This window comes from Andrena cerasifolii, chromosome 14 (genome assembly GCF_050908995.1).
Source record: "Andrena cerasifolii isolate SP2316 chromosome 14, iyAndCera1_principal, whole genome shotgun sequence".
Lineage (NCBI taxonomy): Eukaryota > Metazoa > Arthropoda > Insecta > Hymenoptera > Andrenidae > Andrena > Andrena cerasifolii.
This window is the reverse complement of record NC_135131.1, coordinates 7,137,891-7,163,910: the sequence shown is the minus strand read 5'-3', so window position 1 is coordinate 7,163,910 and position 26,020 is coordinate 7,137,891. Positions and strand designations below refer to the sequence as shown.

The 26,020-nt window shown below is 40.4% G+C and overlaps 6 protein-coding genes and 1 long non-coding RNA gene across 15 annotated transcripts; 3 read left to right on the top strand and 4 right to left on the bottom strand.

Moving 5' to 3' along the window:
- Positions 1–74: 74 nt before the first annotated feature.
- On the bottom strand, positions 75–4,932 carry LOC143376185 (tonsoku-like protein). 2 transcript variants are annotated; one of them, XM_076826147.1, is made up of 6 exons: positions 4,522–4,932; positions 4,262–4,412; positions 3,834–4,091; positions 3,589–3,757; positions 1,100–3,510; positions 75–1,037 (listed from the first exon to the last, which is right to left on the bottom strand). In XM_076826147.1, the coding sequence occupies exons 2-6, from the start codon at positions 4,272–4,274 to the stop codon at positions 76–78; spliced, it is 3,813 nt and encodes a 1,270-aa protein (XP_076682262.1). In that variant the 5' UTR covers positions 4,275–4,412; positions 4,522–4,932; the 3' UTR covers position 75. The 2 variants fall into 2 exon arrangements, with proteins under 2 accessions (XP_076682262.1, XP_076682263.1); XM_076826148.1 differs by having other exon boundaries at positions 4,179–4,932.
- Positions 4,933–5,797: 865 nt separating this feature from the next.
- On the top strand, positions 5,798–9,440 carry LOC143376668 (guanine nucleotide exchange factor for Rab-3A). 7 transcript variants are annotated; one of them, XM_076827245.1, is made up of 10 exons: positions 5,828–6,066; positions 6,331–6,391; positions 6,858–7,167; positions 7,246–7,479; positions 7,552–7,787; positions 7,844–8,251; positions 8,336–8,438; positions 8,731–8,797; positions 8,889–8,937; positions 9,117–9,440. In XM_076827245.1, the coding sequence occupies exons 3-10, from the start codon at positions 6,943–6,945 to the stop codon at positions 9,220–9,222; spliced, it is 1,428 nt and encodes a 475-aa protein (XP_076683360.1). In that variant the 5' UTR covers positions 5,828–6,066; positions 6,331–6,391; positions 6,858–6,942; the 3' UTR covers positions 9,223–9,440. The 7 variants fall into 7 exon arrangements, with proteins under 7 accessions (XP_076683363.1, XP_076683360.1, XP_076683359.1 ...); XM_076827248.1 differs by lacking the exons at positions 5,828–6,066; positions 6,331–6,391 and adding an exon at positions 5,798–5,820; XM_076827244.1 differs by lacking the exon at positions 6,331–6,391.
- A 190-nt stretch (positions 9,441–9,630) lies between these two features.
- Positions 9,631–12,247, bottom strand: LOC143376671 (uncharacterized). Its single transcript, XR_013087130.1, has 3 exons — positions 10,810–12,247; positions 10,654–10,677; positions 9,631–10,353 (listed from the first exon to the last, which is right to left on the bottom strand). It is a non-coding gene; the product is annotated as an uncharacterized LOC143376671 (long non-coding RNA).
- A 193-nt stretch (positions 12,248–12,440) lies between these two features.
- Positions 12,441–15,572, top strand: LOC143376669 (juvenile hormone epoxide hydrolase 1). Its single transcript, XM_076827252.1, has 8 exons — positions 12,441–12,703; positions 13,697–13,811; positions 13,886–14,078; positions 14,151–14,392; positions 14,467–14,582; positions 14,653–14,852; positions 14,946–15,180; positions 15,242–15,572. The coding sequence occupies exons 1-8, from the start codon at positions 12,645–12,647 to the stop codon at positions 15,465–15,467; spliced, it is 1,386 nt and encodes a 461-aa protein (XP_076683367.1). The 5' UTR covers positions 12,441–12,644; the 3' UTR covers positions 15,468–15,572.
- Positions 15,377–16,626, bottom strand: Trs23 (trafficking protein particle complex subunit 4-like protein Trs23). Its single transcript, XM_076827253.1, has 2 exons — positions 16,280–16,626; positions 15,377–16,222 (listed from the first exon to the last, which is right to left on the bottom strand). Exons 1-2 carry the CDS (start codon positions 16,452–16,454, stop codon positions 15,744–15,746), a joined length of 654 nt encoding a protein of 217 aa, XP_076683368.1. The 5' UTR covers positions 16,455–16,626; the 3' UTR covers positions 15,377–15,743.
- Positions 16,627–17,006: 380 nt separating this feature from the next.
- On the top strand, positions 17,007–17,830 carry LOC143376206 (gem-associated protein 6). The gene is made up of 2 exons (XM_076826190.1): positions 17,007–17,249; positions 17,324–17,830. The coding sequence occupies exons 1-2, from the start codon at positions 17,101–17,103 to the stop codon at positions 17,658–17,660; spliced, it is 486 nt and encodes a 161-aa protein (XP_076682305.1). The 5' UTR covers positions 17,007–17,100; the 3' UTR covers positions 17,661–17,830.
- Positions 17,831–18,717: 887 nt separating this feature from the next.
- Positions 18,718–25,339, bottom strand: Lace (serine palmitoyltransferase long chain base subunit). Of its 2 annotated transcripts, XM_076826174.1 has the most exons (10): positions 24,795–25,301; positions 23,299–23,475; positions 21,258–21,412; positions 20,888–21,033; positions 20,591–20,809; positions 20,357–20,520; positions 20,110–20,271; positions 19,715–19,977; positions 19,500–19,629; positions 18,718–19,421 (listed from the first exon to the last, which is right to left on the bottom strand). In XM_076826174.1, the coding sequence occupies exons 1-10, from the start codon at positions 24,921–24,923 to the stop codon at positions 19,314–19,316; spliced, it is 1,653 nt and encodes a 550-aa protein (XP_076682289.1). In that variant the 5' UTR covers positions 24,924–25,301; the 3' UTR covers positions 18,718–19,313. The 2 variants fall into 2 exon arrangements, with proteins under 2 accessions (XP_076682289.1, XP_076682291.1); XM_076826176.1 differs by lacking the exon at positions 18,718–19,421 and having other exon boundaries at positions 19,496–19,629; positions 19,715–19,957; positions 24,795–25,339.
- Positions 25,340–26,020: the final 681 nt, after the last annotated feature.

Sequence of the window (26,020 nt, the reverse complement as noted above, 5' to 3'; positions counted from 1 at the left end):
AATAATAAGAAAATCACCTGCAATTTATGATAGCTTTATACACACATGATACTGTACATACAAAAATATTAAACTTCATCTTGTAATCCCTTTAATGGGCTTAAACACTACAAGATTATGAGATAATTGTTTTACAACGCCTTTGCTTCGCCATAAACAAAGCCAACATTCATATACTTCGGGGGACATGCTTACAATTAATGTACATACTTCTGGATTTTCGATAAATATATCAGGATCGGGGTATTCAGTAATAGTTGTACAACCACTGATATCAATGTGCGTCAGCGTTGGTGTGTACTTTAACAACAAATTCAAAGAACCTACGCCCACTCCTCGATTTCCTCCGAGCATCAGTTTCGTAAGATTCGACGCTTGCGACAGTATATTCTTCACATCGATATCCAATAAATCGGAGGCAGCAAGCTCCAAACATTCCAAATTCACAAACGAAGAATTCGTCTTATTGAAAATGTTTTTTACTAAATTAAATTCGCTTGAGAGAACAGTGTTTGATAAATTTAAATTAAGCAGCTGTCTTTGTAAGGAAGCGGAGAGGCCATCTTCGTTGAGGCTGTTCCAAGAAATGTCCAAGTTTACCAAGCTACTGTTGTTCCAAAGGAACCGCAAGTTACGCAGCTTGCAATATCGTAAAATTAAGGTCCTTAGCTGGGTCAGAGGAGTGAGAAGCTTATAAAGTATTTCTTCGCTTGTCGATCCAAGTGGATTGTAACTGAGATCTAAAAGTTTAAGTTGCGAGGGCAACTTCTTTAATTTGCTTAAGCACGTAGAATCTATATCGCAGCCTTGGAGACACAATTCTTGCAAGGTGGATAATTTTAAAACACAGTCATTCAGAAGGTTTCCTATTTCGTGCAATTCTCCACTAGATACATCTAATATTTGAACGTTCTTTTGGTATTCTAAGGTCTTGAATACTGAAACAAGTTCTTCTTCGCTGATATCCGCCTGCTTTAACCGCAAAATGAACGTGTTCTCGCAAGACTTCAAACTCTTCGTGACGAATTCTCGAACATCTGAAAATATTCAGAATAATAATCATCACGAAGATTGATAAATATATCATATATATAATTACCTATCTTATAAGCTTTACAAATTGTTCCATAACGTTCGACGATGGACGGTGTTTCTAATTCAATTACTTCGCACCTTAAATGTTTAACAATATCTCCTTCGTTAAGAATCGTGAAAACGTTAGCAGAATTCACCACGATGTCGTCCATGGTTTTTAAATCGAACTTTGCTTTACATCCGCAATCGTCATAAAATTTCTTTTCAATGTCTGTTATAATCTCTTGCACCGATGGCTTCGTTACGCTCGAGAGTTCCACCTGCGTCTTAAATATTTTATCTTCGACAGAAACGTTTAAAATAATTGATTTCATTGCAGCAACGACTTCTCGTGGTTCGTATTCCACAGGCGATGGGTTTGGAGGCGACGGTGTTCGAGAATCAGAATCTTTAGTGAATCCTACTGATAACAGAGACATTTGTTGTTTTCGTTTGTGCGATCTGCGTTGATTAAAGGGGTGGACAATTTCTGTATCACAGCTATCATTGCTTCCCTCTTCTATTAAATCGATCTCCTTGTCCTTTGTCGCAGGACTTTCGTCAACCCTTTTCTGTCGCTTCGAATTCTTCTCGTGATCAATATCACTGTTACTCGATTTCCTTTTCATTTTCGAAATGGAGTTATCGTTAGTGTGCCTTTTCTCGCTGACGCTTTCGTTCATATCATCTTCCAGCCAATCGTCCGAAAGGACCTCCTCGCTGTTCAAGAGTGGATTTCCAATACGCTTGGTACTAATCGAAGATGTAGCAATCGGGTCACTCCTGTGTTTCAAACTGGCTATCGTTCTTTTGTAATCCTCACCCGCAGAGATCTTTCCACCGACGTTACGCTTCTCATCGACATTGTTCTTTGAACTACGCGGCGATTTGCTTGGTCTTTTACAATTCTTTCTGCTGCTCACTGGAATCATAGCGGACAACTTTCTATGCATGTCTTCGTAATCTGCCTCGTCTTCGGGGGATAAATAATTTGCACGGTCTTTCCAATCCTCTAAACAATCCAGCACAGTGTCATCATCGTTTGCCTTCAATTCCACATTTGCTCCGTGCTTGATTAACAGTCGCATCATTGAAATATTACCACAAGAAGCTGCGTCGTGAAGGGGCGTAACTCCCATGCACATTAAGCTACCAGGATCATTCACGTCCGCATCATGCTTTAGCAATAACTCAGCAACTTCCAAATGGCCATGATTGGCGGCTTCGTGAAGAGGAGTCCAACCAAAATGATCTCTAGAATACGTGGGATGACCGCCTTCCAGCAATGTCGCTACAGCTTCGACGTTCCCGTGGATACAAGCAACGTGAAGCTGGGTCTCTCCCTTTTCGTTTCTTTTCACTGCAACTGATTTTCTATTGCTTCGCCTCTTATTCATTCTTATGCTTCCTTTCGCTTTCAATTCACTTTCTACATCTGACAGATCCTCCAAGCAAATGTTTGCACCAATGTTGCCGTCCTCGGACTCATCATCGCTGTCCGTATAATTGGATAATGTTTTCAGCATGTCTAATTTCTCTTGGAGCCTATTAATCTCATCTGTTTTCCCGCAATTGTTCAAATAACTTAATCGTTCCTTTAAGACAGACACCTCCAACGAAACATCGCCGCAAGCTTTTGCGTTGCTCAAGGCTAACTCGTAAGCTTCTTCGACCTGCTCGTCAGTGTCTTTGGTGTCTATCAACAAATCGGCCAAGAATAAAGCGGATCTACATATTTCCCGTGGATCCGCGCAGAGTTGCAATTCTTTGCGAGCAAAATCCAACGCCTCGTTATATCGTCCCACATCCTTCAGGGTCTGAGCTAGGCTCGACAGAGCTGCCCCTGTACGATCGCTTTTGATCTCCTCTGCACACGCCAACATCTTTCTGTAATAATCGATCGCTTTCTCAAAACAGTGCGCGGCAATCGATGCATCTCCTAGTACTTCGTAAAGTTTCAGCTTACCGCTCGCGCTTTCCTCTGTGCTCAAAGCTTGCTCGGTCGCGTGTAGCGTTGCCACTATTCTCAGAAACTTTTCTGCTTGCTGTTTCAGATTTTGTGGTAACCTGTCCGTAACGTAAAGGGAAACTAAAATTTTCCGCGACTCGTGCCATCTTTCTACTTTCAAAAGTAACTCCGCCTGAAGGAATCGCGCCTCCGCTCTCAAGGTCGCGTTATCGATCTCCGCGGCCGTTTTGAAGTGGTTTAACGCCATTTCGTAGTCCCCTTGCCTTTCGTGAATGCCTCCTAGAGCGATCTGTGTTCTATGAAAATCTTCTCGCAAATTGTGCGTCTCGCATAATCCTGCAGCTTTCTCTATTAAATCTATAGCCTGCTGGTGTTCTTTTTGAGTTTCTAACACCAAGCCCAGGTTCAGAAGTAATCGCGCCCGCATCGTGAACATCTCTTTCAGTTCGATATCCCTCTCTCCTAATCTGCATAGAATTCAATAGATTTTCAAACTAATAAACACAAATATAATATCATATTTACACAAAAGTAGGATATTATACTCGTTGCAAAGACGTATGCTCTTCATGTATGCTTTCCTTGCGCTTGCAAGCGCTTCGCTCTTTTTCTCAGACTTCTCAGCTAAGCTCTCTGCCCAGCAAAAGTACGTTCTGCCTAATGTAGCGTAAGCGCGCTGTTCCTCCACTAAATTCTGTATCTCCTTGGCTCCTTCTGCCTAACACAAAAATATCGTTACTATAATGGTGTTATACAATCTCATAGGCTACAAAACTTTGTCTAAACAAACCCAAGTAGTGATTCTGATGCTTCAACGCTTCCTCATAAGTACCAAGATTCGCGTATATCTCTCCAATCATTCTATGGGCCACCGCAATGTTCAACTTGTCTTCTAAGGTATTGCAAATTTGTAATTGCTCTGTATACTCCAGCAAGGCATCGTCGAATCTACCGCTTTCAAAATACACATCCCCAAGCTCTTTGAGAACTTCAGCCAACTGCTGAAGGTTGCCATCTCTTTTTGCTCGTTTCTTTCTTTTAAATAATCCTGTCGATACATAATTATCATGTATACAATACTTAAAACAAGTAAGAATATCTACCATGCTATTACTGTACATATTTTGCTCAGTACCTGTTCAAAGGGAAGGGGCAACAAGGGATTGTTAATAAGCAAACATATGAAATTATCAAATAAAGGCCAACAGCAACACTCACTTTCTGTATCCATTGTATTCAAATGTAAATTGTTTTAGGAACAAGTGATTCACTTTCGATACACTGTACTAGATTCAAGCTTGCTTTGTTCCTGCAAGCATGGTGGTTGCACAAACACAAAGGCAACACGAACCAAAAATCATAGTTACAGCTGAAAAGTACGGCACGCTACAGCAAACGCCTCATAACGGTAAAGAAGGAAGCATCAAGTGCCATTCATGGAGAGACTAAACGAAATCGTTACTAAACATCGAAATTACCATCGTTCGTTGAAAAGACACGAGGTATCATCATGCTTAAAATCAAACGTCACGCGAAGAAAGAATATATCTGAGATACTATCTCCTGCTAAGAGAACAAAAGGTTCCGTGTAATCGGAGTAACGCGAAACGAGACCGTGAGAAAACAACTGTAGGTACTCTAAATTCCTTTGGCATTGAGCACAATTGATAATCGCTTCTTTAATTGATTTTACGATTAAAGGGATGACCAGTTTACGCTCCTGACTTAGGATACAGTTCTCTTTAGGTGAAATTTCGTAGTCGTGGGAGCGCGTATGGCCTTCAGGCTCCTCGATTTTAAAATTCTTTAGTTAAGTGGGATCGCGCGTGAATTTCAATGACTTCATAGGTAATCTACGGAGCACAAATACTGGCTGGTACGAGGCAGTACCACCATAAACGAGGTATAGAATAGATCGCGCATCCAATGCACTTTTCTGCCCCAGGTTTCTCGGGACCTAGGACCCCGACCTCATTACCATTTTAGTGTCGCATGCAACGTTACCGGTAATCTTAAAACAGATTGTAATACTACACATGGTTAAAATGCTGAAAGGTGTGTGTGTGCTTGCATGCATGTGACTTGTTTAGAATGCGTAAAAATGGTATTTCTTCAAAGCTCATGCAAGCTATGAATTACAAGATGTCATTGTTTTGTACTTTGCGTATAGTAGAACCCTATCATGTATCATACGCCGAAAAATATTAAAAATTGACGGTGTTACTGACATTCCCGTCAATCTCTACATTTCGCGCATGCTAGACAGTGCCCATCCTACGATACGTAAAACTCATAGAAAACAATGGATCGAAACGTTTTTATAAAATTTATATTTGTCATTTTCGGGACTCGGCGTTCGGTATTCAGAATCGCTTTTTAAGACTAATTGTAAGATCGTCTATGTAAGCCTGCGGCATCCTCTACTAGTGTACTAGACTAGTAACAGAAAAATGCACTGGATAATAGGTTTATTCTATATCCAGCCTGTGTTTTTATATAACTGCAAAACTTTAGTTGCATACTTGAGGGAAAGCGAAGATTGGATTATAAATCTGTTGCATTTCCGTATGTAGATATAAATCATTTTCATCATACTTTGCATTCTAATCGCTAGTAGGGTTGCGATCGAATTCCGCTCCGAATGGGTAAGGTTGCACGCGACACAAAAATGATAAGGGCCAACGGGTCTAGAGCCCCCGATCTGTGCGGCAGAAATTTACATTGGATGTAAAGTCTATTCCATAGCTCGTCTGTGGTTGTAGTGGGAGGATTCAACAGTAGGTAACCACTAACCACTAACCCGTGGCGCTTGAAAGTTCATTCATTCCGTGGGAGTTCAGTCGGGCCGTGTTGCGGGTCGCTGAAAGGTGATGGGTGGTGTGTCTCGTGAAACGTTAACACGAAGTTGACATATTGCGCGGAAACGGTATCTGGACGCGTCTTCGTTTCCTTTCTCACATCTTTTGATGGTCCCTCGTCAGATCCACTAATGGCAGCAGAGTTGCGTAAAGATAGGTTCACTGGTAAGTCGTGGATGCTCCCTGGATTAGAATCGCAGTAACTTCGGATCGATACGCGAGATTCTCTTAATACGCCGATGAATCTCTCCACGATGGTTGCTGTTTAATTTCTCTCCGTTCTAACATCCCTCGAATCTCTTTTTTCCCCTCTGTTTATACGTCGAACGAATGATCTCTTGTACCAGATAAAAGAGTACTTGACGGAATCATTCTCTCCGCGCCTCTAATTGCGGAGATAAATTGCTATTAATTAAGGTGTTCCGTTAGGAGAAACGTACGAAAGAGATGTCCCTTTCGTTGGGCATTCTACGAATTTTATAAATCGAAGGTGTGTTTTTCAATCGATTTAAATAATTACCGCGACATGATATCGCAGGATATTAATTAGCTCTTAAGTATCGCAATCAAACATTTATGTGTTGCTCCATGTACTTTACACTTTCTGTTTTACTGCTTCTGTATCATAAAATTTACCTACTTAGTGTCGCATTAAATGGAAAGTCACTTGAATTGCTTTTGGACGAATTAAGAACATGGAGAAATAATTACAGAGACAGTTAGCGGCGTAAAAAGTATTTATAGCGAAATTGTATACAGCGCTATTTCTTTTTTTAGACTCAGACATCCACGCGTGCATGCCATTGCATAACATGTCTGTATATTTATTTTAAAATCACTCTTTACAGTGACAGAGTACGGTGGGAATTTACATTGATAGAGAAGTTGTCAAAAATAGTTTGCATTCAGTCAACTTATTTTTATATCCACAAGCTTCATCCGCCTGATCTGTTTAGTTCTAGTTCAACCGAGACTGCTTCTCTATTTTTGTGCACCGGAAAGCTCCACAATGTTCAGTTGCAATACTGAAATTCATCAACTATGGAAGAAAGAAAACTCTCAAAATCCTGTGACATTCTGGCAAGATTGAACGGGAACGAGCACAAGATTTTTGAAAATCAAAATCATTGTATCAAGCCATTGCCCGCTGCATTCGACGAAGATGACGCTGAAAATTTAATAAATCATAAAGATATCAATGATTCCACGAAAATCAATAGCGGTAGTAACTCCTCAAAAGTGCCGCTGTCTTCAAAAGACGCCCAGGTAATGTATCGCAACTGTTCGTCGATTCTCCGATCTTGAAACGCGACTGATCGATGTCCAAAATTTGAAAAATCTCAGGAAAAAAAGGAGTCGTGTTCTGGGAAAGAAATTAATCAACCACCCTCGCCAACCACTCTACAATGGGGTAGAGCTATAGCCGAGGTAAAGGAACACGCTGTAGCAAAATTACAAGATGAACTTAAGAAAGCTCACGAAGAGTTGAAATTAAAGGACGAGGAAGTCACGAGACTTTCGAGGATCAAGCAAGATGTCGAAGCTGAATTGGAGGAACTCACTGCCAGCCTTTTCCAAGTAAATCCCACATCATACGTTTTCACTTTTTCTCGTAAAAGATTTCGCATTGAAATTCCGTCTATAAAACAGGAGGCCCACAACATGGTACGAGAAGCGAACGTACGCCAAGCCACGGCGGAGCGCCTGTTGGAAGAGAGCCGTATGAAAGCGGAGGTTTTGGCTGCTGAAGTAGCAGCTCTGAAAACATTAGTATTAACTTCGACGCCGGCTAAACCGAACTTTCATTTGCATCCGCAGATCGATACAAAGAGTCGGCCGAATAGCGAAGATGGTCAGCAAGGTCTTTTTACGAGGAAACATCGGAGGTAAAAATAGGGGATTCGCTAAATAAATGAGAAGCTTGCGATCGGCGTTCGTATAGGATCCCGAATGTTACTGTTTCTAGGTCACCGTCGCATTTCAATCTAAAGTACGGTCGTGAGAACTCTCCACCGGATTCCCCGCTGAAAGAACAAAGGCCGTCTTTACCGTCAGATCGGGAGACCCTAGAAAGGGATTGGAAGAAAGATGCGGACAAGGAAAAGGACAAAGAATGTAAAGATTTCGGCCTCGAGGTTGACCCTAGGGTACATACAGAATTTCTCAAGTGGAAATCTAATCCATGCGTGGACAAGGGTGACCCTTTTGTTAGTAGAATTTTTAAAGAAGACATCGACCTCTGCCTTGATTTCTCTAATAAAGAATTAGGTACAAAAGTTAGACAAGCTGTTCTCGATGGTATCATATTCATCGAAGCGATCAGTGACAAGACTAAATTCATCTTTCCAAAGTAAGCCCCGCGTTACAACGCGAGAACGTTATATTGTTATATCGAACGATTTCTCTCGATATTAAAAGGAACATTGTTCTTTAGGAAATGTGTGCTACTTGAAGCACCACGTCAATGTTATTACCGAATGAGACTTGGGGATCAAGAAAATCAGTGGCATAGCATATCACAAATTTGTCGTAATCGGGTGAGTTTTCGAATTGTACACGTAACTCACAAACAAATCGTAGGATATCTTAATATATAAAGCAGAAAGCTTCTATATGTTTGTGTGTTTGTCTGTCGCCTAAAAACTTTCGAACGATAAACCTGGGGGTCACGAAATGTGCCTCAGCTCATTATGTCTTACTAATCTAGATGAATCTATTTTCACAAAAAGAAACTAAAAAAGTTTTTTTTTTATAAAATCATAATCTAAATTTCGGGCGAAGCCGAGTAGTAAAGCTAGTTAAGTATAAAGCTGAATACGATTTTTGCAGATTATAGCGGTCTGTGACTTTTTGAATTACCTACGTTATATCGAGCGTGGCCTTGTCAAAAGCTCAGGTAAGTCTGAGATTTTAATTTTACTGAAAACTAACAAGAGTGATTAATTAAAACGAATGATTTTACTTTATTTGACTTTTGGGTCATGAAGCGATTGAAATGAGTGTTCTGCTTGGAATCAAGATGGGACAGAAGCTTCGGTTAGTGTGTCAATCGTTACATTATATGTCCAAGCTCAAAGTTCATTTAAGAGATAAATTGAAACTACGTAATTGACAGTACAATACGTGTTCGTCCAAACTGAACGCGCGATATCTCTCACGTGCCGAACAACAAAGTTAATCTTTTAACACCGCGAATATGTGGCTCTTTGTTGCAGTTCACGATGTTTATTGGGAAATCACACGGTTACGAAAGGAAATGGCGTTCGCTCGCTTGGGCCTCGCGCTGTCATCTTAACGCTCTTCATGGAGGACTTCTTCTAGTCTCGAATGTAAGAAACTAGGCCATGGATCTGTTATTATCACGAAACGTAGATTGTTAAAAATTTTAATCGTTCCAACTAGCCTCGATCTTTTTTTCTACCCAGGATCGAGATTTTATAGAGTAAATGTTAAAGTTTTAATATATAAAAGCTCTCAGATTCCTCTATTATAGCGTAAAACGCTTTGAATTTATTTAAAAAGGACGTTTGTACGAGCCAGTTCATGAATTTCTTCGGATTATTGTTTCTAATGTATCGAGTAACAGAAACGATATACATCTTTAACGATCTGATCTGATTTATATAACTTATTATTTATTATCAGGAGGAAATACCGTTTCGATCTGTTTCAAAGTGCAATGAAATATTTCTAAGATATCGGGGAACACGGTGCCTTTTGACTTTCCGCTTATCGATAACGTGCGACTAGCTTTTAGTTTAAGCTTCATAGTTAGCGGCGATCTAATCGCGTCATATAGAAAAAGTTATTCCGTTATTTTTATAATTTATTGATGGCTATATTTTTTATTCCTTTTAAATTGTACAACGGCAGCTAGCAACACGGGCAGCTGCATTTACTCATGCTAGACAACAATGAGAATCTCTTTTCCATATTATATATGTAGCTCGTCGCTTGACACGATCTTTTATTTGCAAAATTTTCGTTACCTTGTTTTCTTTCTTCGTTAGCTTGTGTTCATTCCAGTACTATTTTTATTCGTTCATAGACGTATATAAACATACCTTTGGACACTAAAAATATGACCCTAGATTTATCTAAGAGAATCTAGTTTGAAAATCAGATATATTTAATTGAAAAGGAAAGGCAAAGTATTAAAGGGATTACATATAATGTGTCTTCATAAATTGATGAAGGTTGTGTCATGAAACGTATTGAAATAATATGATTATTTCAATATAAATAACGTTTTCTTAACATATAAGTATATAAAACCTTGGCTAAATATTAGAAGAAAATGCCATACATAAATCGTTGATTGAAAATCAAAAACATGAATGTCTATGTATATGCAAGTGTTATTATACTTTGTACTAGTTTATTCGCGATAAAATAATTTAGATATTAATTTCTTTAAATCCTCGTTTACGATAAAACGATATTATATTAACCCTTCGGTGGGCGCGCTCTTCAGACTTGCATGAGTGTGGATGCGTTGCGGTTTTCACACCGCAATCGAAGTTGTAATTGTTTTACCTCTAAATTTAGACAATTTTAGGTCTCACAGAAGAAAATTGAAATTACATTAGTTGCTGAATAATATTTTATTCAAAGAACATAGAATATTAATGGCGATGATGGTAATAAAAAGGAAATTAGTCCACATCCATCTGCTGCTCGTTTTTACAGTAAATATACGAAATATAAAATTTGCAGCTAACTGCCACGGGCGCGCCCACTGAAGGGTTAAACACAATGACCATAGATTGTATTAACCTTTAGAGGGCCGGGATTTTTTCATTGAAATAGTAAATTTTATTTACTTAAAATTTATGCATATATACCACGAAAATGTCGGGCAAAGTATCCAAATTCTTAGGTGGCCAACCCGGCCCTCTAAAGGTTAACAATTTTTATATTCGATATGACACTAAAGACACGAGTTTTGTCCAAAGGTACGCAGTTCTCCCCTATAGGAACGATTGTTGTATTATATTCAATCAAAGGAATACGTTCTGATCTGTTGCAAACATTAACTAGTACCTGGTAATCAGCGCGCATATGAGAAAAGTGTATACTGTTAAGGGTCACATGAAACACTATACATAAATGTCATATAATTAACATATATGACTAAGGTGATAAGAAATGTTTCGAATTATTAACAGTTGATGTGTACTATAGCTAGACTTTAACACACCCTACTCCTGATAGAAATTTTCTTTCATCCCCTTCGCGATTTATTTCAACTCTTTCCCCTAATATATCGCGTATAACGAAACGTTGTTATTGTTATACATAAAAACGTTTCATTCTTCGATGATGATGAAACTTTTTATGCTATCTTTTTTCCGTGTTTTAGAGGAGTCTTTTTTTATCTGGATGTTAGATCAAGGGTGTCGTCGATATAGAACAGTTACGCTTTTTATTCTTCCATTAAGTAAATCTCGATTAAATTAAAATTGTTTTTATACCTATATATATATATACAGAATCGATTATTAAGGATATGTTTCCTGCGTATTAAAGGTGCTTTACAATAATTATTAAGAAAGGAACTGTGTAATATACTTCCAAATATAAAACTCTTAGTCTAATTTTAGATAATACTTGGTCTCCTAGTAACTTTTGTACAATCAAATTAAAGGGAAAGGAAGGAAGGGAATCTGTGCTCGAGTTACGCGAACGTGACTCGGACAGATCGTAATCGTAAATCGATTTAACTACAAAGTCTATGTCTCTCGAAAATAAGGGATTCCTTACTCGGAATAAGTTTTACTTTCCGCGGAGAGTACAACGATCTGCAACTGTACTGTTTCGAAAGTTTATGCGAGATGTTTAAAAGCGTTACTCAAGAAAATCCGATTATAATTGTATTAAACGTATTCATTGAACATTAATTACTGAGATGACGGGAAGTAACGGTGTAACGATATTCGTGTTTAACGGTCAATTAGAAGTATTCTCAGTAGTATTTGTTCAAACCGTTCAAAGTTGCCAAAGATCACTTCCATGTAACTTTCATCAAGACACATGAAAATATGTTAATAGACGTAGCTTAGACACGATCTTGTATGCTTATTTAGATGCAGAAAGACTAAAACGAATTTGTCGCATAATTGTGGAGAAAGGCGAGTTAATAATAATTCTCAACGAATCAGGCGCAGTGTTAACTATATTTAAATAGAAACTTTCGTGTTTAGTACGGTAATGCTGAAATGTACGATCTTTAGTTATTAAGAGGCTCCGTGCATTGTAATCGTCAATATTTTTTGACCTAATTATTCATGAAATAAATTTTTGTTTTAATATCGAGGGAGCAAATTATACTTTTTACGTTTATACACATATGTGTGATGAGAATGTGTATCCACAATAGACGATGTACAGGTCGAACCTCTCCTCCCGTCTGTCACCAATATTCCATGAAAGTTTGCAACAGTCGATAAAGATACGATCTTTCGTACCCAAATGTAATAATAATTTCCAGCGGATGTGAAGTCCGTTATACGCGTACATTCATTGTTCGCGATACAACCGTAATTGCACGGAAAATTTACAACCGACTAACAGATAGTGTCAAGTGGCGAATTCCACCACTTCGTCGTGCGCGATTGCTCTGCCCCACCACGATTAGTATTTTTGTCAATCTTCTGCGACGGTCTGATCACATTTTTATATATCGCGTATTACCGGTTCTGCCCTTTAGTTGGCTTCGACGGTTAGTATACCTGTATCGCAGCATGTTGAAAGTTGCTGTCGTACTTGCGCTCTTGGCTAGCGGAATAGCCTTGTACTTAAGGTAAACCCTTTGATCTATATGTATATATATATAAAATTCGATCAAATCCTGTATATAATTGTAAAACGTAAATAACATTTTTCCACTATTTTACATCGATTCGATCTTCGTATGTACTGTTATTTCTGTGTCAATACTATTTCAAAAATCGCGAAGTTTTATAGCATTGCTTATTCACTTGTTCTATGAAGCTTATTAATTTCTGAGTTATCAGTTTTTTGTATTTGCGGCCGTGGAAATTTGTAATGGCTATTGCTTGTTGCGATTTTCACTAATCTAATTGTACCAGTAATCAATTAGTTTATTGTAGAAGAAAATTATAGTTATTACTACCTATTAGACGAGTATACGCGTAAACGTGAGAAGAAAATTTGTCTTTAAAATACGAACAAATCGCGCTCTAAGCTATGCGCTACAGGCTTCGATCTATAAATAAACCAAACAATGTCAAGTCACGAGAGCCAATGCCGAAAGCGGTTGAAACAAGTATCAATTAACGTCGCAACGGAATAAATTGCAAGAACCTTGATGTAATCCGAAAAAAATCGATGCATAATGTATTCAAAGGCAAAAAATTATCAAGTAGTATTCGAATATTACTTTATCCGCTAACATATCGACAGAATCATTTCGAAAGAAATTAACGATTGGAAGAAATTGAAACTTGTACTCACGGATCTTTTGATGATTTATTAGCTGTGTACTTCAGTTTATCTGCTATTTTGACTGAATAGTGAATGATACTAAATCTTATCGTTTATTTTATCTTTTATTTGTAGTCCGTGAAATGCTGTATTATTTTTAATGATAAACCGGTATCACAAACCTCCATTCGGCACGGTTACATACCTACGGAATATTTTTATCTATCGCAATATTAACGCTTAAAATAACAGATAATCGAAATTCAAACTTGGTTACGTAAACTTTATTTTTCGTGTTCTTCGTATCGATACTCGTATTATAAAAAAGATGCAATAATACTTCATTTAGATGCTGCTCGAGCAATCTCGAGGTACCAATTTTACCGGAAACAAATTGGGGCTCGAAAAACAATGGAAAGGAGTCCACCGAAATACGGCCGTTTAAAATCGATGTTCCACAATCGGTGGGTAGTAAATTAAGCGATGTTTGCTCGGTATATGTAAATTACTAATTTAACAGGTTTAACTTGTCTTAAAGGTTGTGGAGGATCTGAAATATCGTATTACACATAGAAGAACATACACAGAGCCACTAGAAGACACAGCATGGACTTACGGTATCTCTACAAAGTACCTTAATACGATACTTGATTACTGGACAAGCAAATATAATTGGACAGAGAGACAGGCACTGCTAAACAAATATCCTCAATTTAAAACAACTATCCAAGGTGATAACGCGTGCTATTAAATAGCACTAACTTATAATTGTCCAAGTTGATTGTAAGCACACAAAATTTCAGGTCTGGATATCCACTTTTACCATGTCCGACCAACAAATCTCCCAAAGGACAGAAAGTTGAAAGTTCTGCCTTTAATGATAATACATGGATGGCCTGGGTCCGTAGTCGAATTTCAGAAAATAATACCCATGCTGACAACACCCTCGCCAAATCATGATTTTGTATTCGAGCTGATCGTACCATCGCTCCCTGGATATGGGTTCTCGGAAGGAGCCGTTCGTCCAGGAATGGGAGCTGCTCAGGTACAGTTCAAAAAAACATTCTTCTTTAAATGCTTACTGTTTCTCGTTTCATGAAACTTTTACTCCTTATACAGATTGCAGTGATATTTAAGAACCTCATGCATAGACTAGGATTCGAGAAATTTTATTTACAAGGAGGAGACTGGGGATCACTCGTTTCTTCAAATCTGGCCAGTCTTTTCCCAGAAAAGTGGGTGAAACAAATTCGCATCCAGAGAACGCCACGAACATATATATATGCTGATACTTTCTGCTTTCAGAGTGATTGGTGTGCATCTTAACATGTGTAACTTCAATCGACCAAGTAGCTTATTTTGGGGGATCGTTGGAAGTTACATTCCCGCCTTGATTGTTGAGAGCGAGCACTATTCAAAGTTCTATCCTCTGAGTACTGCTATAAAAACTTTAATCGAAGAAACTGGTTACTTTCATATACAAGCTACGAAGCCAGATACCATAGGTAAAATTTCTTTCATTTGCAAGTCATGGGAAATCGAATGAAACCGAACGTGCAACAACACTTTATGAACTCGTAAAACTCTGTACATGTTAGGAGCTGCATTGGCATCCTCTCCAGACGGTCTGGCAGCGTATATCATAGAAAAGTTCAGTACATGGACGAACAAAGCATACAGAGACCGCGATGATGGCGGGATATTAGAGAAGTATACGATAGACGAACTCCTTGATAACGTAATGGTATACTGGGTGACCAACAGCTTTACGACCAGTGCTCGTCTATACGCCGAATCCACAAACTCAGCGTACAGAGCTTTGAAAATTGAAGAGTAAGTTAATAATAAGTGATGTTCTTTATGTTTTCTATATTATTCGTTTTACTTGTTTCAGACTGCCTATTAAAGTACCCACAGGTTGCGCTATGTTCCCTCACGAGTTACTTGCCCAGCCAAAAAGTATACTGGCAAGCAAATTCCATAATATAATTCAGTATAATTACATGCTACGCGGGGGACACTTCGCGGCTTTCGAGGAACCTCGGCTTTTGGCTGACGACGTGTTCAGTTTTGTAAAGAAGACGGAAGAAATGACAAAACAGTCGGAACAGAAAAAATAATTAGGGTTAATGGAGATTTCATCAGAAAATCTATTTGATTGTGGTATATTTTTTTAACGCTCTTTAATAAACTGTTCTATTAAGTATAAATGAACATCTAAACCACTTATAATCGCTATCATTTACAGTTGAAGATACGCTTATCTTATTTTACACCCTATGGTCCATAAGAACGAGATAAACTTTATCTCGTTTCATCAGCAGTTATATACAAAGCCCCTTTCATCTCCGTTTCACTCGTTAAATGAAAATTAACGTTAGTAAAGCCACTGGTCATCAAACAGTGGCAGCGCCAGATTTTTCAACGTTCTCCAATAAAGTTTGCAAATTGGTCTCAAACAGTTCGCATCTGATGGGCATTTCCAACGAATAAAAAGGGTTCTTCAGAGCATAGTCTGCGTATAGTTCGTACACTCTCTTTAATAAAATTTCTATTCCACTCTGCGTAGGCTCTGCTACGACAATGAATTTAATACCAGTTAACGTTTGGTAACAGTGCAGTCGAAATGTGTCGGCCTCCAACATTTCTATTCCAGAACAACGTGGCTCGGGACTCAGTTGACTGGCGATTGCAAATAAAGGGTAGAACATGGACGCTAGGAAGATTTTTTCATTTGTCGTCATCCTCGCGCGACTGAAACGAAGTACGAGAGGATAATTCTCTGGTTGCTCCAGTAATTCGAACACGTCTTTTCCATTCTCTAATTCTTGCCCTACTATGGGATTGCTGTTGACCGCTGTTAAAACGTGACCCACTGCAACAAGTCCGCAGTTAGTTTCCTTGCTATTAGCGCTTTGAATATTTTTCTTACCATTAATCCCGTCCTTCTGCCCAAACGAAACGACAATCTTTTTGTTTTCATAACTCAGTTTTATATCCAGCGGATAGTTAAATGTCTTTTCATTTTCAATTCGTGGAACGTTGTGATCATGATTAAAAATCAATCCTCCCGATTTCGATACGATATAAACACCATATATGACCATCGTTTTAGTTACACTTTAACTAGATTTATAATATAATTGACGAACCTTTCAATTCCTCATCATAAATTTTATTAAAATACACTTATGTTTATTTATACGATAACTGTCAATGTCAATTGTTTTAAGGTTATATTGCAATTAGGATTCACGCGAAGGTAATCAACTATGGGATACCAACATAAAGTGCACCCTATTTCAATGTCACTAGATATTTAAATAATTTTTTCAGCGATTGGATTTGTCACGCTACGATGGATGGAGGGGGAAACATCTACAGGAGCGGTGGTAATGTGTGCGTGACTGCGTAGGCGCCATCAATGTAGCTTTCCCCCTCTATCAGTGTAGCTTAAGCCCGCGGATCCCTGTTTATATGCTCTAAAGGTGCGATTTCATGCTTACGCTCGACGCTCGTTTTGAGCGTCAAAACCAATCACGTGACTGGTTTTGACGCTTAAAACGAGCGTCGACCGTTAGCATGAAATCGCACATTAAGGGTCAGCTAGTAATTTTATAAATACAGCGCCGCTGGAGCCCCTCGCTGATTCCCGCCAATTCTCGCGCGGACTACTGCAGAGGAGAGAGGCTATTTCATCATATTTCATCTCGATTCTGTTTTAAAGGACTTGCTTGCCCGATTATTGTTACAATGGATGAAGATTCCCGTTTCTCCCATAAGATTTATAAAAGTGATCCGTTATTGTTCAAAACCTACGTTGGCATGGAAGTGAACATTGTGACGGAGGACGGTACTGCGACTTCTGGTGTCGTTTACACCGTTGACCCTGTATCAGAGAGGTTAGGATCCTTGATGCAGCGTGCTCACTTATTCCCTTTATATCTCTCTCGATTACTTCTATATCATTTTACAGTGTCGTATTGCTACAGAACTGTGAACAAAAGCGTTTGCAAATTATCTTCGGTCATGCGATAAAAAAGATAGAGATCCTCTCGGACAAACCGTGCGATTTGCCGGAATTGTTTATGAACGCGCCGACGAATCTTCTTCAGTCGACGTTAGAGGAGCGAAAGAGAATCGTGATAAAGATGCTCCAAGAAAATCGGTTCCCCGTAAAAGAGGAGAAAGGTATTTTAACGATCGAGGACGTACTTTCCATAAAGCCACCGTACGAGCCAAACGATTGTGTCTGTGCAAACAGCATTATTTTAGGTAGAATTCAAAATCTATTATCTGGTATGCAAACCTGATACTTTGGAGGAAATGAATACCATAAGAGGGACGTTCTAACGTATTATTGTTTGTGCTTCTCGATTGTCGTTTATTGTAAGATGTATTTTGAATTAGTATCTCAAAGTACATGGGAACGATTGAAAGGGAATGCTGGCACCAATAAAGAAGTCGGTTTTATTATTTAAAACTGTTTAAATTCGTTTAATTACTGAAAATTTGACTTACAATATTTCTTAGTAACATGCATCATTAATAGCTAGAAATGAAAGTTCTCTAGGCAAGCAAGCGAATCGTAAAAAAATAGTTTATCCTTTTACAATCTGAATTCTGTTTCCCTTTCTTGCCGTAGAATATTCATTATTTTATCAGCGTTGTATCGCGCACAATAAAGTTCCGTTTAACAAGAATTTCACTTGAATTTAAACATATTTAATGCGTGGCACTGAGTTCAATTAACTTCAACTTAGATACTCAAACTAGACATTTTCAAAATTAAATACAAGTTATTTTTTTCTCCCGAAAAAATAAATCGTTTGTTTAATAAGGGCACTCTAAATACAGATGTTTTACAAATTGTGCACGCCTGTAAAAAGTGACTTAAGGTAAAGGAAAAATGTTCGTACAAGTAGAATATTTAATTTACGAAGAAAAAAATACATAATATTACTTCTCTAAAAGAAAACGAAAACTTGTTTTATAATTCGAATCGCGTCGTATAACTTTTTATGACTGAAAATAAGGACGTCATTCTCGTTTAAGTTTTAAACCTTTTGCTGTGGCAACCGGATCGGAAAAGTCACTGTCGGAGCATTTCTCTCGGCGATGGCTCCGGTATTTTGCCGCTGCACGCACTATGCTCTATTTCTGTGCATCAAGTACTCGTGTTTTAACTGCTGATCATATATTTAAGTGTCCTTAATACGTATCAAAGAATACTAAGTGTGCGATGTGGGTAGCAATTCTGCAAAGCTCCGAGCCGCTGCACACGACCTGGCCGCCGCCTGCAACAGTATTCGCCACGGCAAAAGGATGAAAGCTCGATGTGTAAAATAAATGCGATCGCGGCAGTGTGTCCGGTGCAGAATACGTCAAAGAGCTTCGAGCATTTACTGGGTAATAATGTTCCGAATGTTTCTCGATGTTCTAGAAAAAGTATCCAACTCCTTCTAGCTGCGCTCTGCCGACTCGTAAAAGAAACCACTACCTGTGAGTCACTTGTCCGAAGTATCTTGTGTATCTAAGATCTGCTGGCATATCACAGCCACCGATATGTGCGCATATACCTCTACGAACCCGGTGCACGTAAAAATACGAGGGCGATTGAACTCTGACGCACTCCTGGGGCTTCTCCGTTAATTATCATAGTAATTCGTTGTGCACGCATCAAGAGGACTTGGAAAAAGTATCCATTCGTGTTAAACTTCTATCATCGTTACACATACCGAAGAAGCACTTCAAAATAATCGATCACTAGTTCCTCGCAGCGGGGCCGGCGTCTCCTAATAATTCACCCTGCAGTTTGATTAAGAAGTATAACGTGCGGATCGATGGAAAAGCATATAAAAGAATGCGCGTAGAGTTCTTCCAAGGCAATATCTCTCCACGGAAATACAAAGAGCTTCTTTGGAGAAAAGTGAACGTCCTAGAGAGCCCATTTGCTAGGTGGTAGGTCATTCGGTCTCTTCATCGGTGTAATACTCGATGGGCGCTGGATCGCGCACTTTACGGGAGTACTTCAAGCCCGAAGAGTCTGCGAGGCTTTCGATATGTGACAGCACCTGGAATTCAGATACCATGAAATAGGTAAGAGGAAGACATTCCTCTTCGCTCAGCTTCGTCTCGCTTGATTCGCTTACATAATCCAGCTGCTCTTTCGTGTGCGCAGCGGATAGACAGAACCGTATTCTGGCTTGCATCAGCGGTGTTGCTGGAAATCCAACACCCACCACCGCTATGTTACATGTCGTCAAGGTTCGCACAACCACACTGTTGAATCAGAAAACAGTGATTGGAGTTCGATCTTCCATTCGATTGACAAATTCAACGTTACATTCGATCTCGAGATGCATACCCGATCTTAGAAAACAAATAAACTAGCATAGGTACGACAGGCGAATCCTCGTTCCCATGGATAATAACTCCAATTTGGTTGAGTCTGCGCCTGAAGTACCTGGTATTTCTTGCCAATTGTTCCGTTCTCCGCCTCCCCTCGTCTGTACCATTCTCGCCAGAGATTATTTTCATCGAGGTAATAATTTGCTGTGCTATCGGCGCAGACATGGCCGCTGCATAGGCATGCGCGTGACTGTGTATCCTTAAATGATTTATTAGTGTCTAGAATTATACAGTTATCGTTATTTCTTGAAAATTTCCAGAAATCATAAGTATGATCTTGATCAGAACAGAATCTATTCGCCGATTAGAGGAAAGCGCCCCTCGAGCCTTTACAGCCATTTTCCCCCCTACCTTTGACCCGGCGATATATCCACCGGCAGATCCGAAACTTTTTGTAAATGTTCCCATAAGTATGTCCACTTCGCGTGGATCGATCTTATAATAATCGCAAATACCTCTTCCGTGCTTGCCCAACGCGCCAGTACTGTGAGCTTCATCTAAATAAACATATGCCTGCAACGTGACAGTTCAAAGCCGCTGTTAGAGAACGATACCAGGGCTCGCGAATGGGTTCGTTAGCAGAGACAATTCTACTCGCTTTGTACTTCTTCTTCAGCTGCAAAATGTCCGGTAAATGTACGATGGAACCTTCCATGGAGTAAACGCCTTCTACTACGATCACTATCTTTCTCCAAGCTTCCCCACAACCTGGTTGGCCAGAAACTATTGCTGTTTTCAGGCAACTCTCTAAATGCTTCACATCTGCGGCAGAGGTAATTCAACGTTTCAAACTCTTCCACAAATCAAATTGATCTCGATGCAATCCCCTTACTGTTATGCTTGAACACTTTGATAGTGGCACCGGACAACCTCAATCCAAGGATCAACGAGGCGTGATTTTTCTCGTCGCTCAGCACCAAACAACCCTTGCTCAACAGCGAAGGCAGATTGAGAGCGTTCGTGGCGAACCCCATTCCGAAAACAATCGCATCCTCTACCCCCAGAAACCTGGCCGTCAATTTCTCCAATTCATCGTGATACGGCATGTTCCCTTCGAGATGGAAAACCGATTATCATAGACGAAGAGTGATTACCGTCTGGGAAAGAGGAGCAGCTAATTACTAATTACCAAGCTCGAGGCGAGTACTACAACTGGCGCAACCGAACTTTTTCAGAGTCTCGATACTTTCATCGGCGCATTTCCCAGTGGCCTCAGCGAAGCCCAAGTAGTTGTACGATCCTAAATTCACGCATTCCGTGGTCGTTCCAGTAAACCTGCAAAACGGAATGAACGGTACAGCAGAATGTTAATGGACGTTAACAAGGCTGGAATTGGCGAGCAATCGAGCTAGCCAGATCTGGCGAATTTAATTTCCAAGTTATGAACCAGTTTTCACGCACGCTAGTCTTAACTCTTCTCGAGCTCTCCGTCGCATTTAATCGAGGCAAATGTCTGAAATCAGCCGCTAAAGAAATCCATGTGTCCCAGGCAGACTCACCGAAACGTCCATCCGTAATCTGGCGTTACCCTATCCTTAAGCGTGACAGTGGCACCTGGAACAGAGCATATCGGCCTGTTCCAGCAATCCCTCACTCTCCTGTACACGTAGCGAAGATAGAACCTCTCGAAATGCTCGTAGAGCGGCGCGTAACCCTGCAACAAAGATTCGTCGCCTCAGTACTTAACCCGTGCCCCGCTCGCTCTCCTCGAGTCAAGCGCTACCAAGATTAAGCGCTACGCTCCTTTGTTCTATATTTTCCACGTCGACCTGTAACATTCCAACCGATGCTACCCAGTACCGAGAAGGGAAGCTTGATTATTTTCGACCGCGACGCCTGCTTTCAATATTATCGCAACCGCATCGCTCATCTGTTTTTCCCCCGGCGCAACTTTATTCCTCCAATATCGCCTCGCGCAAAAAAAAGCTAACGCGTATCGTTCGCCAGCCATGTTTTCAAAGTATTTTTTCCCCGTTAACGCAAACAGAATCCTCTCTGCCCATAGCTCGCTGCTTTCCACTCTCGATTGGTTTATCTGCAGCCACTTGTTCTCCGCGTGAACCGCCACTTTTACAATTTCATTATCCTAAGAATATCCTAAGAACGACAAACGGATTACCAGCCACACCGCGCGATAACATTCTATAGCAGGCATATAACATCGCAATGCGGTGTTCCCACGATGTGGAACACTAGGGCACGTACAGGCCGCCCCAAAGTACGCAGGACGTAGCTGACAGTAGGCGATTCTATGCGAGAAAGGTGTGTTGGAAATGCACAAGGTGGATTACGTGGACCGAGGGATCGACCCTTCAAAATTTCGTCGCGATCGCATCCAGTGTCGCGTATTTTGGAGCAGCCTGTATGAATTATTGTTGACGGAAGTTTACAGTCCACTCTTTCAAGCAAGAGCATTTACATCCAGCTTCTATTCCTCTTTTTCCGCGCGAATATTCGCTCCGTTAGATCCATGTATTTCCACGTTGCATGTATCTACATACGTACGCTTATCGCTCCGCGAGATTAGATACTAGACCCCCAACTATGTGGAAGATCAGACCACCGAGAAAACCTTATTGATATATCTCTGTTTAAGACACGAATGAAGCTATCCGAAACGGAGACATGAATACTTGTTTTTCGTAATTGCGATTCAAGTTTTCTTGGATGCGCATTAATTCCCAATTCATCCGATGGACGGTCGACCACCAACAGTGGCACGATTTAACGCAATTTGGGTATGACTCGCTTCACCGTTCGCATCGGTTCTCTTCGCGGCAACGCTTCCAAGTTCCCTTTATCTCGAAGGACTTACATGCGTATGCCCGTCGCCTGTAAATGCGTGACTCATCGAAGAGAAGAAGAATAGCGGCTTATCATCCACGATAGCGAAGCAACCCATCGACTTTTCGTTTGCCTCTAGCCCCGCATGATTTCTACTCCGGTGGATCGTGAATCAGATCAATTCAACGAGCGTCTTTCGTTCGACTCAATCGCGTCCAATTTCGACTCGTTGTCGTTTCAATTTATTTCCCTTTTATAAATCGTTCTGCAGCCGAGAGAGAAAGAGGGAGAGACAGAGAGAAATTGGGCTTTTCGTGTCGCACCCGTTCTCATACTTCCATTGAATTTCGCGCGAGCGAGCCATTACCTTTAATCCGACCCTATTCAATGCGTTATCTCAGGTAATAAAAAGAAACGCCCGATGCAATTAGCTATCGTCGCATTCCCGGCCACGGAATTTCGCTCTCGGATCCAATTACAGCATCTTCCGCGTGGTACACAGTGTAGGAACGTTACAATCGAGCCGCGAGGCGTTGAAGAACGCAGACGAGGCCACCGAGGACAGTTCAAGGTCAACCTTATTCCATGCGCAACAACCGTTATTGAGGCGAATCCAATGATCGCCAAGCTCGTTGAAAAAAAAGAAACAAAAAAAAAAACGATGATGTAAGTACGGTCTCAGCGAGATAAGAACATGTAGGTTGATCTTGGAATGACCGTGACACTCCTCCTTGCCATTCCGAAGAGAGGACTTACCTCTCTGTTGTACTCTTTCGCGACTTTGGGCGTGAAAAACAAGTGATTTATGAAGCCCAGAATCATGAGGATATAGAAACCGAGGTGAGTCAGTGCTGCTGTGATGAACGGTACCCTCTCGAACGATTCCTTCGACCTCGGCTCCGTCGACTCCGCTTTCCTCTCTTTCTCTGGAAACTAAGCACGGTTTCAAATGTAGTCTTATTTACGGAGGCGTGTCGTCCCAATCACTCGCGTTGGCGACGTACGCACAGTTTTGCATTTCCTCGCTGCTACTATCAATCGTTACATTATTACATTATTCATAGCGTGTCGAGCGATAAATGGTAATAATTGAACCGAGATAGTAGTAGAGCCACACAACGTCGATCATTAGAGATAAGCCCGGCGACAGATAAGTCGATCTCCCGGAATGATAGCTGATAGCGCCATTCTTCGAAACTTCTGTACTTGGAATTTAAGACAAAAAAAAGACTCGCGGTCATGTACGCATTCGTGATCGAGCGTAACGTTTTCGAAGAATACTTTAAATATTTTACCATAGATAGTTGATCGGGGTCATAGCTCCTGCAACGGAAAAAGACAACCGAATATCGACCTTAAAGGTTTCGAAAATTTTATAATCCTCGTTTCCGCATTTCATCTGCTATCAACATCTACGCGTAATCGCGTGTCGCGATCCTCAATAGTTTCACGCATACTTATCGATGTGCTAAACTTAATCTTTTGAGGTTAGATTGGGAGGGGGGCATTGCTCCCCGTATCAAATTGTCGACAATTGAATCAGTTAAATATTGAGTGAACTAAGTAACAATTTATAGCGGCTTAAAGCGTATTAAAAGAGATGGCAATGGTTCGTATAATGAAGACATGGAATGCTTCGATTTCTCACATATTTAATTTCAACATTTAATATCTTCGATCTGTAAATTAGTTTCGCTTAACTCGAGGGGAAAGAAGTACATGATTTCTACATCTCATTTAATGATAATTAAATACATTGAGAAACAATAATTCGATGTAAGCACAGAAGTAGTTTAAAGGAAAGTACGAGATAATAGCGTTTTTAATTCGCTGGCTTCTACTCGAACGTATGGCACGAGTTTCGTGACGAAAAATGTTGGAAAGCTCCCACCTGACTTAGTTCGTTTTACTTTTAATTGATTCAATTCGAGCCCCGAACGAAGGCGGTCCTCATTTGCAACGGCTAAAACCGAAACAGGATCTTCTAGTTCCAATTTTGAATAGAGCACCGCTAATTGCTTATGTTTGAACAATGTAGTTCGATTAAAAGATTTCTACGCGCAATTCAGTGACTGACAATGACTGGAAAGGGGCAGAACATTCGAATGCGAGCAGAATCGAGTGAAAAACGTGATGTCCGATTTCGATACACTGTATCAGTTCGCAACGGATCCCAACCGTCCGAAATTTCTCTCAAGTAACGAGTGTAGGTTTTAGGCGAGAAAAGTAAGCGTGACAGGTGACCATCTAACCTGTACACGTCCATTGCTTTGAAAACCGGCATGCCCATTAGATACGATGCCATCGTGAAAGCCGTTTCCGGTACTTGTTTTCTCCTCGTGGTTATTCAGCCTTCTCCTAGTGGCAGTCCGCGCCGCCATTTTGCGAAGGGCGAATCTTTTCACCAAACGCCGTAGGACCGGAGGGAGAGGATAAGAGAAAAGAGAAAGAGAGCGGGACACGTCAGTACGGTACGATGGGCAAGCAAAGACTAACACTCGGGCCACGCGTCGCGACGTAAGCCGCGCAAGCGCATCAGCTCTGCTGACTTTCTGACCGAGATTACGGAGAAATAACGCAGAGATACGCGGGCATGCGCACGCGCAGACCAAAGAAATTAGCTTAATTACACTAAGATTAGTGGACAATTGAGAATAGCGTTAATTAAACTAACCATGCGAGCATCCAAATTGATTCTCTCCTCTTATCAGTTTTCGAAACATCGAGGCAAGTTGAAGTACAAACTCGTGGATTCGTGTTCGCATATACAATGATTATTGCACAAAACATGTTCAGTTTCTCTACGTATTATTCCAAAATTCATTTATCTATACTTTTTAGTAACTGTTCGTCGCTATAGGAGCGTCATTTTAGCGCTAACGCCGGCTTTGCGCGTGCGCACTGGCGTACCTTATATATATATATATACGCGTAGACCGCAACTAGTTATATGAAGCGAATTAAGTACATATTTGTATACACTTAGCTCAATTATTTACCCGTGTTTCGTACGTTCCACGCGTGGAGATGAATTGTAAGGTATCGAGCGTCCCTGTAATCTTGTTAATAAGTAATTATAAGGGGAAATTCTCATAAAAACATGTTTTATCGTTTCGACAAGTTTTTCCTCGTATCCTTCATTGGCGCTTGATGCTTCATTAATTAAAAACACGTATCGGGTATGACACATCCGCGAGCATCATCCCGCACCTAGCATTTTCAATGTGACTCATATTCTAAACTCCTGCGTTTCCCTCCAGCTTCAGAGTCGTGTGGTGGGAGGTTCTAGGTCGATTTCCATTGGTCGAGTCTCAGGGACGAATTATTCCTACCTGACCCCCAGGTGTGCTCCATTGTTTAAAACACGCTGCGATGATACAGTCAAATACTGTCTTAAATCGCTTCGCGTTCTTTATCTCCATCGACAAATCATCGATCAATGCTACTCGCAGACACAGTGTCTTTTTAAAAACTAGTC